We start from the raw sequence: 12,743 nt of genomic DNA, 5'->3' as shown, positions 1-12,743 counted from the left end.
CCTATGGAGTAAAGGCTGCCAGAACCGAGGCCCTCGCTAAGCAATTAAGCAAACAAGGGAAGGGGAATAAGGGGCTCGTTATAAATATGAAAGAAGCCAACAGCCACAGAAACCAAGGGGCACAGGGGATTTCTTTTTTTTAAATAATTTATTTATTTTGTGGTGTTGATCAATTTAGAATATTACTGAACATGTCATCGCTTAAAGCTAATTGATTAGAAAAGCAGAAGAAAAAACAAAACAACCACTGCCGCCGGTGGGATCCGAGCCCACGACCTCCGAATTACGCGTCCGGTGCTCTACCTCTGAGCTACGGCGACGGCTGTCAAATCTTCTGCTTTCGGGGGTATTTATGTTTACAAGTAACCTATCCTTGAGAGTGTTCATCAGCGCCACCCACGTTCATAAGCGGCGGACGTAGAACGTCCTGAGTAACCGCAGGTAGTGACGTAGAACGGCATCGAACGGAGAGGGTGGAAGCTGCGTGAGAACCCTCTTATGCTTCCTATGGAGTCAAGGCTGCCAGAACCGAGGCCCTCGCTAAGCAATTAAGCGAACAAGGGAAGGGGAATAAGGGGCTCGTTATAAATATGAAAGAAGCCAACAGCCACAGAAACCAAGGGACACAGGGGATTTCTTTTTTTAAATAATTTATTTATTTTGTGGTGTTGATCAATTTAGAATATTACTGAACATGTTATCGCTTAAAGCTAATTGATTAAAAAAGCAGAAGAAAAAACAACCACTGCCGCCGGTGGGATACGAGCCCACGACCTCCGAATTACGCGTCCGGTGCTCTACCTCTGAGCTACGGCGACGGCTGTCAAATCTTCTGCTTTCGGGGGTATTTATGTTTACAAGTAACCTAACCTTGAGAGTGTTCATCAGCGCCACCCACGTTCATAAGCGGCAGACGTAGAACGTCCTGAGTAACCGCAGGTAGTGACGTAGAGCGGCATCGAACGGAGAGTGTGGAAGCTGCGTGAGAACCCTCTTATGCTTCCTATGGAGTCAAGGCTGCCAGAACCGAGGCCCTCGCTAAGCAATTAAGCAAACAAGGGAAGGGGAATAAGGGGCTCGTTATAAATATGAAAGAAGCCAACAGCCACAGAAACCAAGGGGCACAGGGGATTTCTTTAAGGCGGAAGCCTTTAATGCCTCATCGTTGTAAGCAGGAGCTGTCGACAAGAAATGTCACGCTTTTCAGTTGGTCGAAACGGTCGTAACGTCACAGTGCGCGAATTTCAAACGGGGCCAATTGTACTTTGGCTACTAACCATGCAACCAATTAAAGGGATCGTATAGTGATGCTCCAAGTAAGTTTGAGTTTAGTTAATTGCTTACTTCACCAATTAGTCCAAATAACCTTTCTAGTCAGACTAGATAAATAAATAAAACCGAGTAAGAAATTGGCCGAGCTTGGGAATCGAACCCCGGTCTCCGGAGTGCGAGTCGAGCACTCTACCACTCGGCCATGCCAGCTCGATGGTTTGGAATGAACAAAGGTGCGTCTAGTGAATACGGTGTCTTCGTTCACTCCCATCTTCCTTCCTTCCCGTTACGGCGAGGTTCAGGTGTGCACCGAGATATGCGAGACAGATACATTTCCTTTCCTCAAAAACCAATTTACTGACGAGCAAGGCGTATTTGTCCGCGTTTCAGATTGGTCCAAATTGTCGTGATGTCACCACGCGCGAATTTTGACGGGTGTAAACCGAAATATGTGAGACAGTTACTGCGCAACTTTCTTTCGTCAAATACAATTTTCGACTAGTGTCTACTGAGATATGCGAGACAGTTAATGCGTAATTTCCTTTCCTCAAATACAATTTTCATTTTCTTCACTACGGCCCCTCTTTCTTCTTTCACTCCACTTTCTTCCTTCCTGTACAGTGCGGCTCAGGTGTCACCGAGACGACAGAGAATTGGCGTTGCGTTCAAAGGGCAAGGCGTCGCGCCGAACGGGTGGTGGCGTTCAATGGACTCAGTGGCAGCGCTACAACACGCTGTCGCGTTCCACTCCTAAAGGCGAAGCTTAAGCGTCATTAATTGGCAGTTCATTAATGCACCAACAAAATGTGAAGTGAACAATCGCGTAGCAGAATGCAGCAATCAGGCTTTCGCCTTTCAGCACTTTAGCCGCTAAAGTTCCTCGTAATTTTTTAAATAATTTATTTATTTTGTGGTGTTGATCAATTTAGAATATTACTGAACATGTCATCGCTTAAAGCTAATTGATTAGAAAAGCAGAAGAAAAAACAACCACTGCCGCCGGTGGGATCCGAGCCCACGACCTCCGAATTACGCGTCCGGTGCTCTACCTCTGAGCTACGGCGACGGCTGTCAAATCTTCTGCTTTCGGGGGTATTTATGTTTACAAGTAACCTAACCTTGAGAGTGTTCATCAGCGCCACCCACGTTCATAAGCGGCGGACGTAGAACGTCCTGAGTAACCGCAGGTAGTGACGTAGAACGGCATCGAACGGAGAGGGTGGAAGCTGCGTGAGAACCCTCTTATGCTTCCTATGGAGTCAAGGCTGCCAGAACCGAGGCCCTCGCTAAGCAATTAAGCAAACAAGGGAAGGGGAATAAGGGGCTCGTTATAAATATGAAAGAAGCCAACAGCCACAGAAACCAAGGGGCACAGGGGATTTCTTTTTTTTAAATAATTTATTTATTTTGTGGTGTTGATCAATTTAGAATATTACTGAACATGTCATCGCTTAAAGCTAATTGATTAGAAAAGCAGAAGAAAAAACAACCACTGCCGCCGGTGGGATCCGAGCCCACAACCTCCGAATTACGCGTCCGGTGCTCTACCTCTGAGCTACGGCGACGGCTGTCAAATCTTCTGCTTTCGGGGGTATTTATGTTTACAAGTAACCTAACCTTGAGAGTGTTCATCAGCGCCACCCACGTTCATAAGCGGCGGACGTAGAACGTCCTGAGTAACCGCAGGTAGTGACGTAGAACGGCATCGAACGGAGAGGGTGGAAGCTGCGTGAGAACCCTCCTATGCTTCCTATGGAGTAAAGGCTGCCAGAACCGAGGCCCTCGCTAAGCAATTAAGCAAACAAGGGAAGGGGAATAAGGGGCACGTTATAAATATGAAAGAAGCCAACAGCCACAGAAACCAAGGGGCACAGGGGATTTCTTTTTTTTAAATAATTTATTTATTTTGTGGTGTTGATCAATTTAGAATATTACTGAACATGTCATCGCTTAAAGCTAATTGATTAGAAAAGCAGAAGAAAAAACAACCACTGCCGCCGGTGGGATACGAGCCCACGACCTCCGAATTACGCGTCCGGTGCTCTACCTCTGAGCTACGGCGACGGCTGTCAAATCTTCTGCTTTCGGGGGTATTTATGTTTACAAGTAACCTATCCTTGAGAGTGTTCATCAGCGCCACCCACGTTCATAAGCGGCGGACGTAGAACGTCCTGAGTAACCGCAGGTAGTGACGTAGAGCGGCATCGAACGGAGAGTGTGGAAGCTGCGTGAGAACCCTCTTATGCTTCCTATGGAGTCAAGGCTGCCAGAACCGAGGCCCTCGCTAAGCAATTAAGCAAACAAGGGAAGGGGAATAAGGGGCTCGTTATAAATATGAAAGAAGCCAACAGCCACAGAAACCAAGGGGCACAGGGGATTTCTTTTTTTAAATAATTTATTTATTTTGTGGTGTTGATCAATTTAGAATATTACTGAACATGTCATCGCTTAAAGCTAATTGATTAGAAAAGCAGAAGAAAAAACAACCACTGCCGCCGGTGGGATCCGAGCCCACGACCTCCGAATTACGCGTCCGGTGCTCTACCTCTGAGCTACGGCGACGGCTGTCAAATCTGCTTTCGGGGGTATTTATGTTTACAAGTAACCTATCCTTGAGAGTGTTCATCAGCGCCACCCACGTTCATAAGCGGCGGACGTAGAACGTCCTGAGTAACCGCAGGTAGTGACGTAGAACGGCATCGAACGGAGAGGGTGGAAGCTGCGTGAGAACCCTCTTATGCTTCCTATGGAGTCAAGGCTGCCAGAACCGAGGCCCTCGCTAAGCAATTAAGCAAACAAGGGAAGGGGAATAAGGGGCTCGTTATAAATATGAAAGAAGCCAACAGCCACAGAAACCAAGGGGCACAGGGGATTTCTTTTTTTAAATAATTTATTTATTTTGTGGTGTTGATCAATTTAGAATATTACTGAACATGTCATCGCTTAAAGCTAATTGATTAGAAAAGCAGAAGAAAAAACAACCACTGCCGCCGGTGGGATACGAGCCCACGACCTCCGAATTACGCGTCCGGTGCTCTACCTCTGAGCTACGGCGACGGCTGTCAAATCTTCTGCTTTCGGGGGTATTTATGTTTACAAGTAACCTAACCTTGAGAGTGTTCATCAGCGCCACCCACGTTCATAAGCGGCGGACGTAGAACGTCCTGAGTAACCGCAGGTAGTGACGTAGAGCGGCATCGAACGGAGAGTGTGGAAGCTGCGTGAGAACCCTCTTATGCTTCCTATGGAGTCAAGGCTGCCAGAACCGAGGCCCTCGCTAAGCAATTAAGCAAACAAGGGAAGGGGAATAAGGGGCTCGTTATAAATATGAAAGAAGCCAACAGCCACAGAAACCAAGGGGCACAGGGGATTTCTTTTTTTTAAATAATTTATTTATTTTGTGGTGTTGATCAATTTAGAATATTACTGAACATGTCATCGCTTAAAGCTAATTGATTAGAAAAGCAGAAGAAAAAACAACCACTGCCGCCGGTGGGATCCGAGCCCACGACCTCCGAATTACGCGTCCGGTGCTCTACCTCTGAGCTACGGCGACGGCTGTCAAATCTTCTGCTTTCGGGGGTATTTATGTTTACAAGTAACCTAACCTTGAGAGTGTTCATCAGCGCCACCCACGTTCATAAGCGGCGGACGTTGAACGTCCTGAGTAACCGCAGGTAGTGACGTAGAACGGCATCGAACGGAGAGGGTGGAAGCTGCGTGAGAACCCTCTTATGCTTCCTATGGAGTCAAGGCTGCCAGAACCGAGGCCCTCGCTAAGCAATTAAGCAAACAAGGGAAGGGGAATAAGGGGCTCGTTATAAATATGAAAGAAGCCAACAGCCACAGAAACCAAGGGGCACAGGGAATTTCTTTTTTTTAAATAATTTATTTATTTTGTGGTGTTGATCAATTTAGAATATTACTGAACATGCCATCGCTTAAAGCTAATTGATTAGAAAAGCAGAAGAAAAACAACCACTGCCGCCGGTGGGATCCGAGCCCACGACCTCCGAATTACGCGTCCGGTGCTCTACCTCTGAGCTACGGCGACGGCTGTCAAATCTTCTGCTTTCGGGGGTATTTATGTTTACAAGTAACCTAACCTTGAGAGTGTTCATCAGCGCCACCCACGTTCATAAGCGGCGGACGTAGAACGTCCTGAGTAACCGCAGGTAGTGACGTAGAACGGCATCGAACGGAGAGGGTGGAAGCTGCGTGAGAACCCTCTTATGCTTCCTATGGAGTCAAGGCTGCCAGAACCGAGGCCCTCGCTAAGCAATTAAGCAAACAAGGGAGGGGGAATAAGGGGCTCGTTATAAATGTGAAAGAAGCCAACAGCCACAGAAACCAAGGGGCACAGGGGATTTCTTTTTTTTAAATAATTTATTTATTTTGTGGTGTTGATCAATTTAGAATATTACTGAACATGTCATCGCTTAAAGCTAATTGATTAGAAAAGCAGAAGAAAAAACAACCACTGCCGCCGGTGGGATCCGAGCCCACGACCTCCGAATTACGCGTCCGGTGCTCTACCTCTGAGCTACGGCGACGGCTGTCAAATCTTCTGCTTTCGGGGGTATTTATGTTTACAAGTAACCTATCCTTGAGAGTGTTCATCAGCGCCACCCACGTTCATAAGCGGCGGACGTAGAACGTCCTGAGTAACAGCAGGTAGTGACGTAGAACGGCATCGAACGGAGAGGGTGGAAGCTGCGTGAGAACCCTCTTATGCTTCCTATGGAGTCAAGGCTGCCAGAACCGAGGCCCTCGCTAAGCAATTAAGCAAACAAGGGAAGGGGAATAAGGGGCTCGTTATAAATATGAAAGAAGCCAACAGCCACAGAAACCAAGGGGCACAGGGGATTTCTTTTTTTTAAATAATTTATTTATTTTGTGGTGTTGATCAATTTAGAATATTACTGAACATGTCATCGCTTAAAGCTAATTGATTAGAAAAGCAGAAGAAAAAACAACCACTGCCGCCGGTGGGATACGAGCCCACGACCTCCGAATTACGCGTCCGGTGCTCTACCTCTGAGCTACGGCGACGGCTGTCAAATCTTCTGCTTTCGGGGGTATTTATGTTTACAAGTAACCTATCCTTGAGAGTGTTCATCAGCGCCACCCACGTTCATAAGCGGCGGACGTAGAACGTCCTGAGTAACCGCAGGTAGTGACGTAGAGCGGCATCGAACGGAGAGTGTGGAAGCTGCGTGAGAACCCTCTTATGCTTCCTATGGAGTCAAGGCTGCCAGAACCGAGGCCCTCGCTAAGCAATTAAGCAAACAAGGGAAGGGGAATAAGGGGCTCGTTATAAATATGAAAGAAGCCAACAGCCACAGAAACCAAGGGGCACAGGGGATTTCTTTTTTTTAAATAATTTATTTATTTTGTGGTGTTGATCAATTTAGAATATTACTGAACATGTCATCGCTTAAAGCTAATTGATTAGAAAAGCAGAAGAAAAAACAACCACTGCCGCCGGTGGGATCCGAGCCCACGACCTCCGAATTACGCGTCCGGTGCTCTACCTCTGAGCTACGGCGACGGCTGTCAAATCTTCTGCTTTCGGGGGTATTTATGTTTACAAGTAACCTATCCTTGAGAGTGTTCATCAGCGCCACCCACGTTCATAAGCGGCGGACGTAGAACGTCCTGAGTAACCGCAGGTAGTGACGTAGAGCGGCATCGAACGGAGAGTGTGGAAGCTGCGTGAGAACCCTCTTATGCTTCCTATGGAGTCAAGGCTGACAGAACCGAGGCCCTCGCTAAGCAATTAAGCAAACAAGGGAAGGGGAATAAGGGGCTCGTTATAAATATGAAAGAAGCCAACAGCCACAGAAACCAAGGGGCACAGGGGATTTCTTTTTTTTAAATAATTTATTTATTTTGTGGTGTTGATCAATTTAGAATATTACTGAACATGTCATCGCTTAAAGCTAATTGATTAGAAAAGCAGAAGAAAAAACAACCACTGCCGCCGGTGGGATCCGAGCCCACGACCTCCGAATTACGCGTCCGGTGCTCTACCTCTGAGCTACGGCGACGGCTGTCAAATCTTCTGCTTTCGGGGGTATTTATGTTTACAAGTAACCTAACCTTGAGAGTGTTCATCAGCGCCACCCACGTTCATAAGCGGCGGACGTTGAACGTCCTGAGTAACCGCAGGTAGTGACGTAGAACGGCATCGAACGGAGAGGGTGGAAGCTGCGTGAGAACCCTCTTATGCTTCCTATGGAGTCAAGGCTGCCAGAACCGAGGCCCTCGCTAAGCAATTAAGCAAACAAGGGAAGGGGAATAAGGGGCTCGTTATAAATATGAAAGAAGCCAACAGCCACAGAAACCAAGGGGCACAGGGGATTTGTTTTTTTTAAATAATTTATTTATTTTGTGGTGTTGATCAATTTAGAATATTACTGAACATGCCATCGCTTAAAGCTAATTGATTAGAAAAGCAGAAGAAAAAACAACCACTGCCGCCGGTGGGATCCGAGCCCACGACCTCCGAATTACGCGTCCGGTGCTCTACCTCTGAGCTACGGCGACGGCTGTCAAATCTTCTGCTTTCGGGGGTATTTATGTTTACAAGTAACCTAACCTTGAGAGTGTTCATCAGCGCCACCCACGTTCATAAGCGGCGGACGTAGAACGTCCTGAGTAACCGCAGGTAGTGACGTAGAACGGCATCGAACGGAGAGGGTGGAAGCTGCGTGAGAACCCTCTTATGCTTCCTATGGAGTCAAGGCTGCCAGAACCGAGGCCCTCGCTAAGCAATTAAGCAAACAAGGGAGGGGGAATAAGGGGCTCGTTATAAATGTGAAAGAAGCCAACAGCCACAGAAACCAAGGGGCACAGGGGATTTCTTTTTTTTAAATAATTTATTTATTTTGTGGTGTTGATCAATTTAGAATATTACTGAACATGTCATCGCTTAAAGCTAATTGATTAGAAAAGCAGAAGAAAAAACAACCACTGCCGCCGGTGGGATCCGAGCCCACGACCTCCGAATTACGCGTCCGGTGCTCTACCTCTGAGCTACGGCGACGGCTGTCAAATCTTCTGCTTTCGGGGGTATTTATGTTTACAAGTAACCTATCCTTGAGAGTGTTCATCAGCGCCACCCACGTTCATAAGCGGCGGACGTAGAACGTCCTGAGTAACCGCAGGTAGTGACGTAGAACGGCATCGAACGGAGAGGGTGGAAGCTGCGTGAGAACCCTCTTATGCTTCCTATGGAGTCAAGGCTGCCAGAACCGAGGCCCTCGCTAAGCAATTAAGCAAACAACGGAAGGGGAATAAGGGGCTCGTTATAAATATGAAAGAAGCCAACAGCCACAGAAACCAAGGGGCACAGGGGATTTCTTTTTTTAAATAATTTATTTATTTTGTGGTGTTGATCAATTTAGAATATTACTGAACATGTCATCGCTTAAAGCTAATTGATTAGAAAAGCAGAAGAAAAAACAACCACTGCCGCCGGTGGGATCCGAGCCCACGACCTCCGAATTACGCGTCCTTGTTCAGTAATATTCTAAATTGATCAGCACCACAAAATAAATAAATTATTTAAAAAAAAGAAATCCCCTGTGCCCCTTGGTTTCTGTGGCTGTTGGCTTCTTTCATATTTATAACGTGCCCCTTATTCCCCTTCCCTTGTTTGCTTAATTGCTTAGCGAGGGCCTCGGTTCTGGCCGCCTTGACTCCATAGGAAGCATAAGAGGGTTCTCACGCAGCTTCCACCCTCTCCGTTCGATGCCGTTCTACGTCACTACCTGCGGTTACTCAGGACGTTCTACGTCCGCCGCTTATGAACGTGGGTGGCGCTGATGAACACTCTCAAGGATAGGTTACTTGTAAACATAAATACCCCCGAAAGCAGAAGATTTGACAGCCGTCGCCGTAGCTCAGAGGTAGAGCACCGGACGCGTAATTCGGAGGTCGTGGGCTCGGATCCCACCGGCGGCAGTGGTTGTTTTTTCTTCTGCTTTTCTAATCAATTAGCTTTAAGCGATGACATGTTCAGTAATATTCTAAATTGATCAACACCACAAAATAAATAAATTATTTAAAAAAAAGAAATCCCCTGTGCCCCTTGGTTTCTGTGGCTGTTGGCTTCTTTCATATTTATAACGAGCCCCTTATTCCCCTTCCCTTGTTTGCTTAATTACTTCACATATTAGTTATTTATATGTATACGGCAGGGCTGGACCAGCGTCAAAGAGCAAGATTTATGAGAAAATGCGTCTTCATGACAACACATAAATTAGGCTAGGTGGTGGTGGAAATAAATTGAAGAACAAAAAAAATTATGCCACATGGTCATGGAACTGCAGACTATGGAGGGATGTGAAATTATCAAGACATCAGAAATGGCGGGTGCAAGGCAAAATATTGAATCATATTTCGCGAAAGTGATACAAATCTATCGCTGGCGTGTTTGCAAACGGAGGGTGAAAAATCCTCGTATTCTTTATTTCAGGAACTGGAGACCACGGTTGGGTCCCTTCCAAAGAGTTGAGGCTTGTCCCACCGGCACTGTAAGTCCGACGCTGATTTCTTTATCTTTTTGATCGCGAATTTATTGTGTAAAAATTGGTCTTTAAGACGTCTAGCATAACGAGGAAATGAGGTACGTACTGAGAACAGGGTTAAGCGAATGTCTGCCATATGGCGCAGAAGGCAATATTTGATATAGAAAACAGGGTTTCGAGTGAAAGATAAAAAAATAATGTGAGAAAGCAAACAATATTTGCTGAGAAATAGTCCTGTACACGTCATAGTGTTAGCACCTAGACACATGGCTTCCTTAAGAGTTATTTTTTTGCTCTCATAACATCCTGTTTCTGCTCCTTATGTGCTGTTCAGCTAACCCAGGGTAGCTGTTTCTCTTGCGCTAATTATGGAGGCATGCACTTGTCTTAGGAGCCTAATGCCAGCTATGTTTCCTCATTTCTTAAAGTCATTTCAGGCCTCGGCAACCACACGCCGTGCTTGTCGTGGGCCTCATCAGATTGAAGACGAAGAATTAAAGACCCGAGGAGCTAAATGTGAGACTATAGCTTTAGCGCAAAAGACATCAAATTTTTCTCAGGGTATGACGCTTTCCTGCACTTGGCCAAATCGACAATCGGGAACACCGCTACTCAGTTATCTCAGTTAAGGTTGTAGTAGCTGTGGCAGTCATTTTGAATAGCCATGCAGGTTAAATTATCTTTTTACTGCCACAATATGGAACGATATGAAACGAATTCGAAAAGAAAAAAGTGGGTTGTTACTTAGATTGGTTTGTTTCCCTATTTTGTTTCGTTCCCTTCTTGCCTCTCAGTGCACAGAAGCAACTTGGGGACAAGTGTGCGCTCCGGGAGGCTGCAGGTGCCTTAGAATGATGGTCAGAGGGCCTCCTTTTATGGTATGCTACCTGTATTCCGGTGACAAACCTCCTTCTGGCTTCGAGCTGCCACCAGTCAACACTGAATATCCACCAAGATTTCCGATGACTCCTGCACCTCCGACAACGGATGGGCCTGACTATCCACCTTCGCCAGAGGACAGGCGTACCGTTACTCCCACACTTCCATCAGAGACGCCTTCCACAGAAACCCCATCTCGATCAAAAGAGGCGGCTCCCATCACGACTCCACATTCACCAGAGCCTTCTTCTACCACTTCATTGCGGCCAACGAACAAAACTACAATCAGATTCAAGGACATCTATTACACTGATGCTCCGAATAAAAGGAATACAATGTATTATCCCCAAAAATAATAAAAAAAATTATTTATTCAATGTAAAGGCCAACATCTCGTGTTCGTCCGGCCAAAGTGAAAAAAAAATTGCTGGCGGTTTAGCATTGCTAACCACGGAATATCATGCAGAAGCAATTTTTTTTCCAGATGGACACCACCGCAACATACCTGCAAGCGTGATTGAGGTGCCCACTGACAGGGGGCCAGTTATGCGACTTTCTTTTGCTCAAAATCAACGAAGTCTACAATGTTCTCAGCGCCAACGCCAATCAATCGATAGAACGCCAGCGGCCTGTTGCTTGCTGTTGTTAGTGGCTATTTATTAGTAAAAATATCAACGGAAAGAAAAGACGTTTCTAGCCGCGGCATCTGCCATCGAAAGCTGAAGTACCCGAGCTCCGGCTAGCGTGAGAGAAAGTACAGGGAACGGGGAAGAAAGAGGGGAGCGATAGTAAGAAAGGATAGGGGAAGGGCGGCATTATACAATACACTTTAATCTGGTTCCACATAAGTTCTAGTTAGTAAGTGGAACCAGTTAGTAACTGGTTCGAGCTAGTAACTGGAACTTAAGGGGAAATTTCTACTAAAATGTTTCACTTGTATAAGTGGAACCGACGTTCCATATAGAAAATTAAGGAAACTAGTGGAGCAATGTTCCAGTTAAATGGGGAAGGTTTTAAGTGAAACACAAAGCTCCGCATACTTGTGTCTGGAGCACACGTTCCACATACAGCCAGTCAAAGCAGAAATCTGGGCTAGTCGGTTGTGTACGTCATAGTAAACGTAAGACTAGCGCTTATAACGTGGACATAGAAAAAGGAATCAGACAGGACGTCTTAAGCGTTAGTCTTACGTTTACTATGACGTACAGACAGCTCGCGAGTGCCGACCTAACTGACATCTTCACTGCTTGGCGCTGCTGCACAACTGAGGCGCCCAACTCAGCATATTGTTCAGCGTCCTCGCATTGCGTGTTTTGGACACTGTGGACACTTACCCGAGGGCATCTTCAGGCATCATTGAACTGGACCAGAAGAACCCTTTGGACGAAGTGTACATGCCCGTGAATGACATTGCTTGGCCATACATATTCTGAGCAATCTCAGTGATCAAAGATGATGCTGTTTTATGACACGGAGCTGCTGTTTTTACATGACCATACATCTTCTCGTATTTGTGTACAGTATTATCTGTAATTTACGTTGGCAGGAAATAGACTTGTGCTGAATTTCACCCTCAGCTGCCGTAGCAATAACGAACACCACGAGGGAAGAACTACAGGGGTTAGATGGATCACCATAAAGAATAAATTAGCATGGTTTGTCTAGCAGGGTTAGGGAAAATTTAGATCACGAAAAAAAATGAGCTAAAATTGGGAAAAAACGTACTTTGAATCATTTATTGTCCTGCCAACACCTGTCTAAAAACATGGCTGCGTCTGGCAAAGCTATGGTCGCTAAAAAACAAAAAAACACTTCTCAACGAAATCAAATTACCAGCTATCATGTCTTTTCAGTTTTTTCCCATTTTATTTCAAAAAACGATTACACACGCAGCTGTTTGAACCTGTAGTTATTAAGTTTAGTGAAGGACTGAAATGCAAAACAAAGCAGAAAGGACAGACCTTATGACCATGAGATACAAACAGATGCAAGACTTTATATCGTAACTGTCAAATTGTTCGCATGATAATTACAACAAATGTGTCAACAACTGCACAA

General features: G+C 45.8%; 1 protein-coding gene across 1 annotated transcript in view; it reads left to right on the top strand.

The window, feature by feature from the left end:
- Positions 1-12,118, top strand: part of LOC149359990 (uncharacterized) — a 77,965-nt gene extending 65,847 nt beyond the window's left edge. The window contains exons 8-10 of the mRNA XM_089567766.1: positions 9,755-9,812; positions 10,601-11,022; positions 11,980-12,118. Coding sequence (XP_089423892.1) covers positions 9,755-9,812; positions 10,601-11,022; positions 11,980-12,118 — 619 coding nt within the window. The remainder of the gene's footprint in view (positions 1-9,754; positions 9,813-10,600; positions 11,023-11,979) is intronic.
- Positions 12,119-12,743: the final 625 nt, after the last annotated feature.

The sequence above is a fragment of the Amblyomma mixtum genome, chromosome 2 (assembly GCF_055824585.1).
Source record: "Amblyomma mixtum isolate Tamu chromosome 2, ASM5582458v1, whole genome shotgun sequence".
NCBI classification, from domain to species: Eukaryota; Metazoa; Arthropoda; class Arachnida; order Ixodida; family Ixodidae; genus Amblyomma; species Amblyomma mixtum.
The sequence above is the reverse complement of the archived record's forward strand: the minus strand, read 5'-3'. Positions and strand labels throughout refer to the sequence as shown.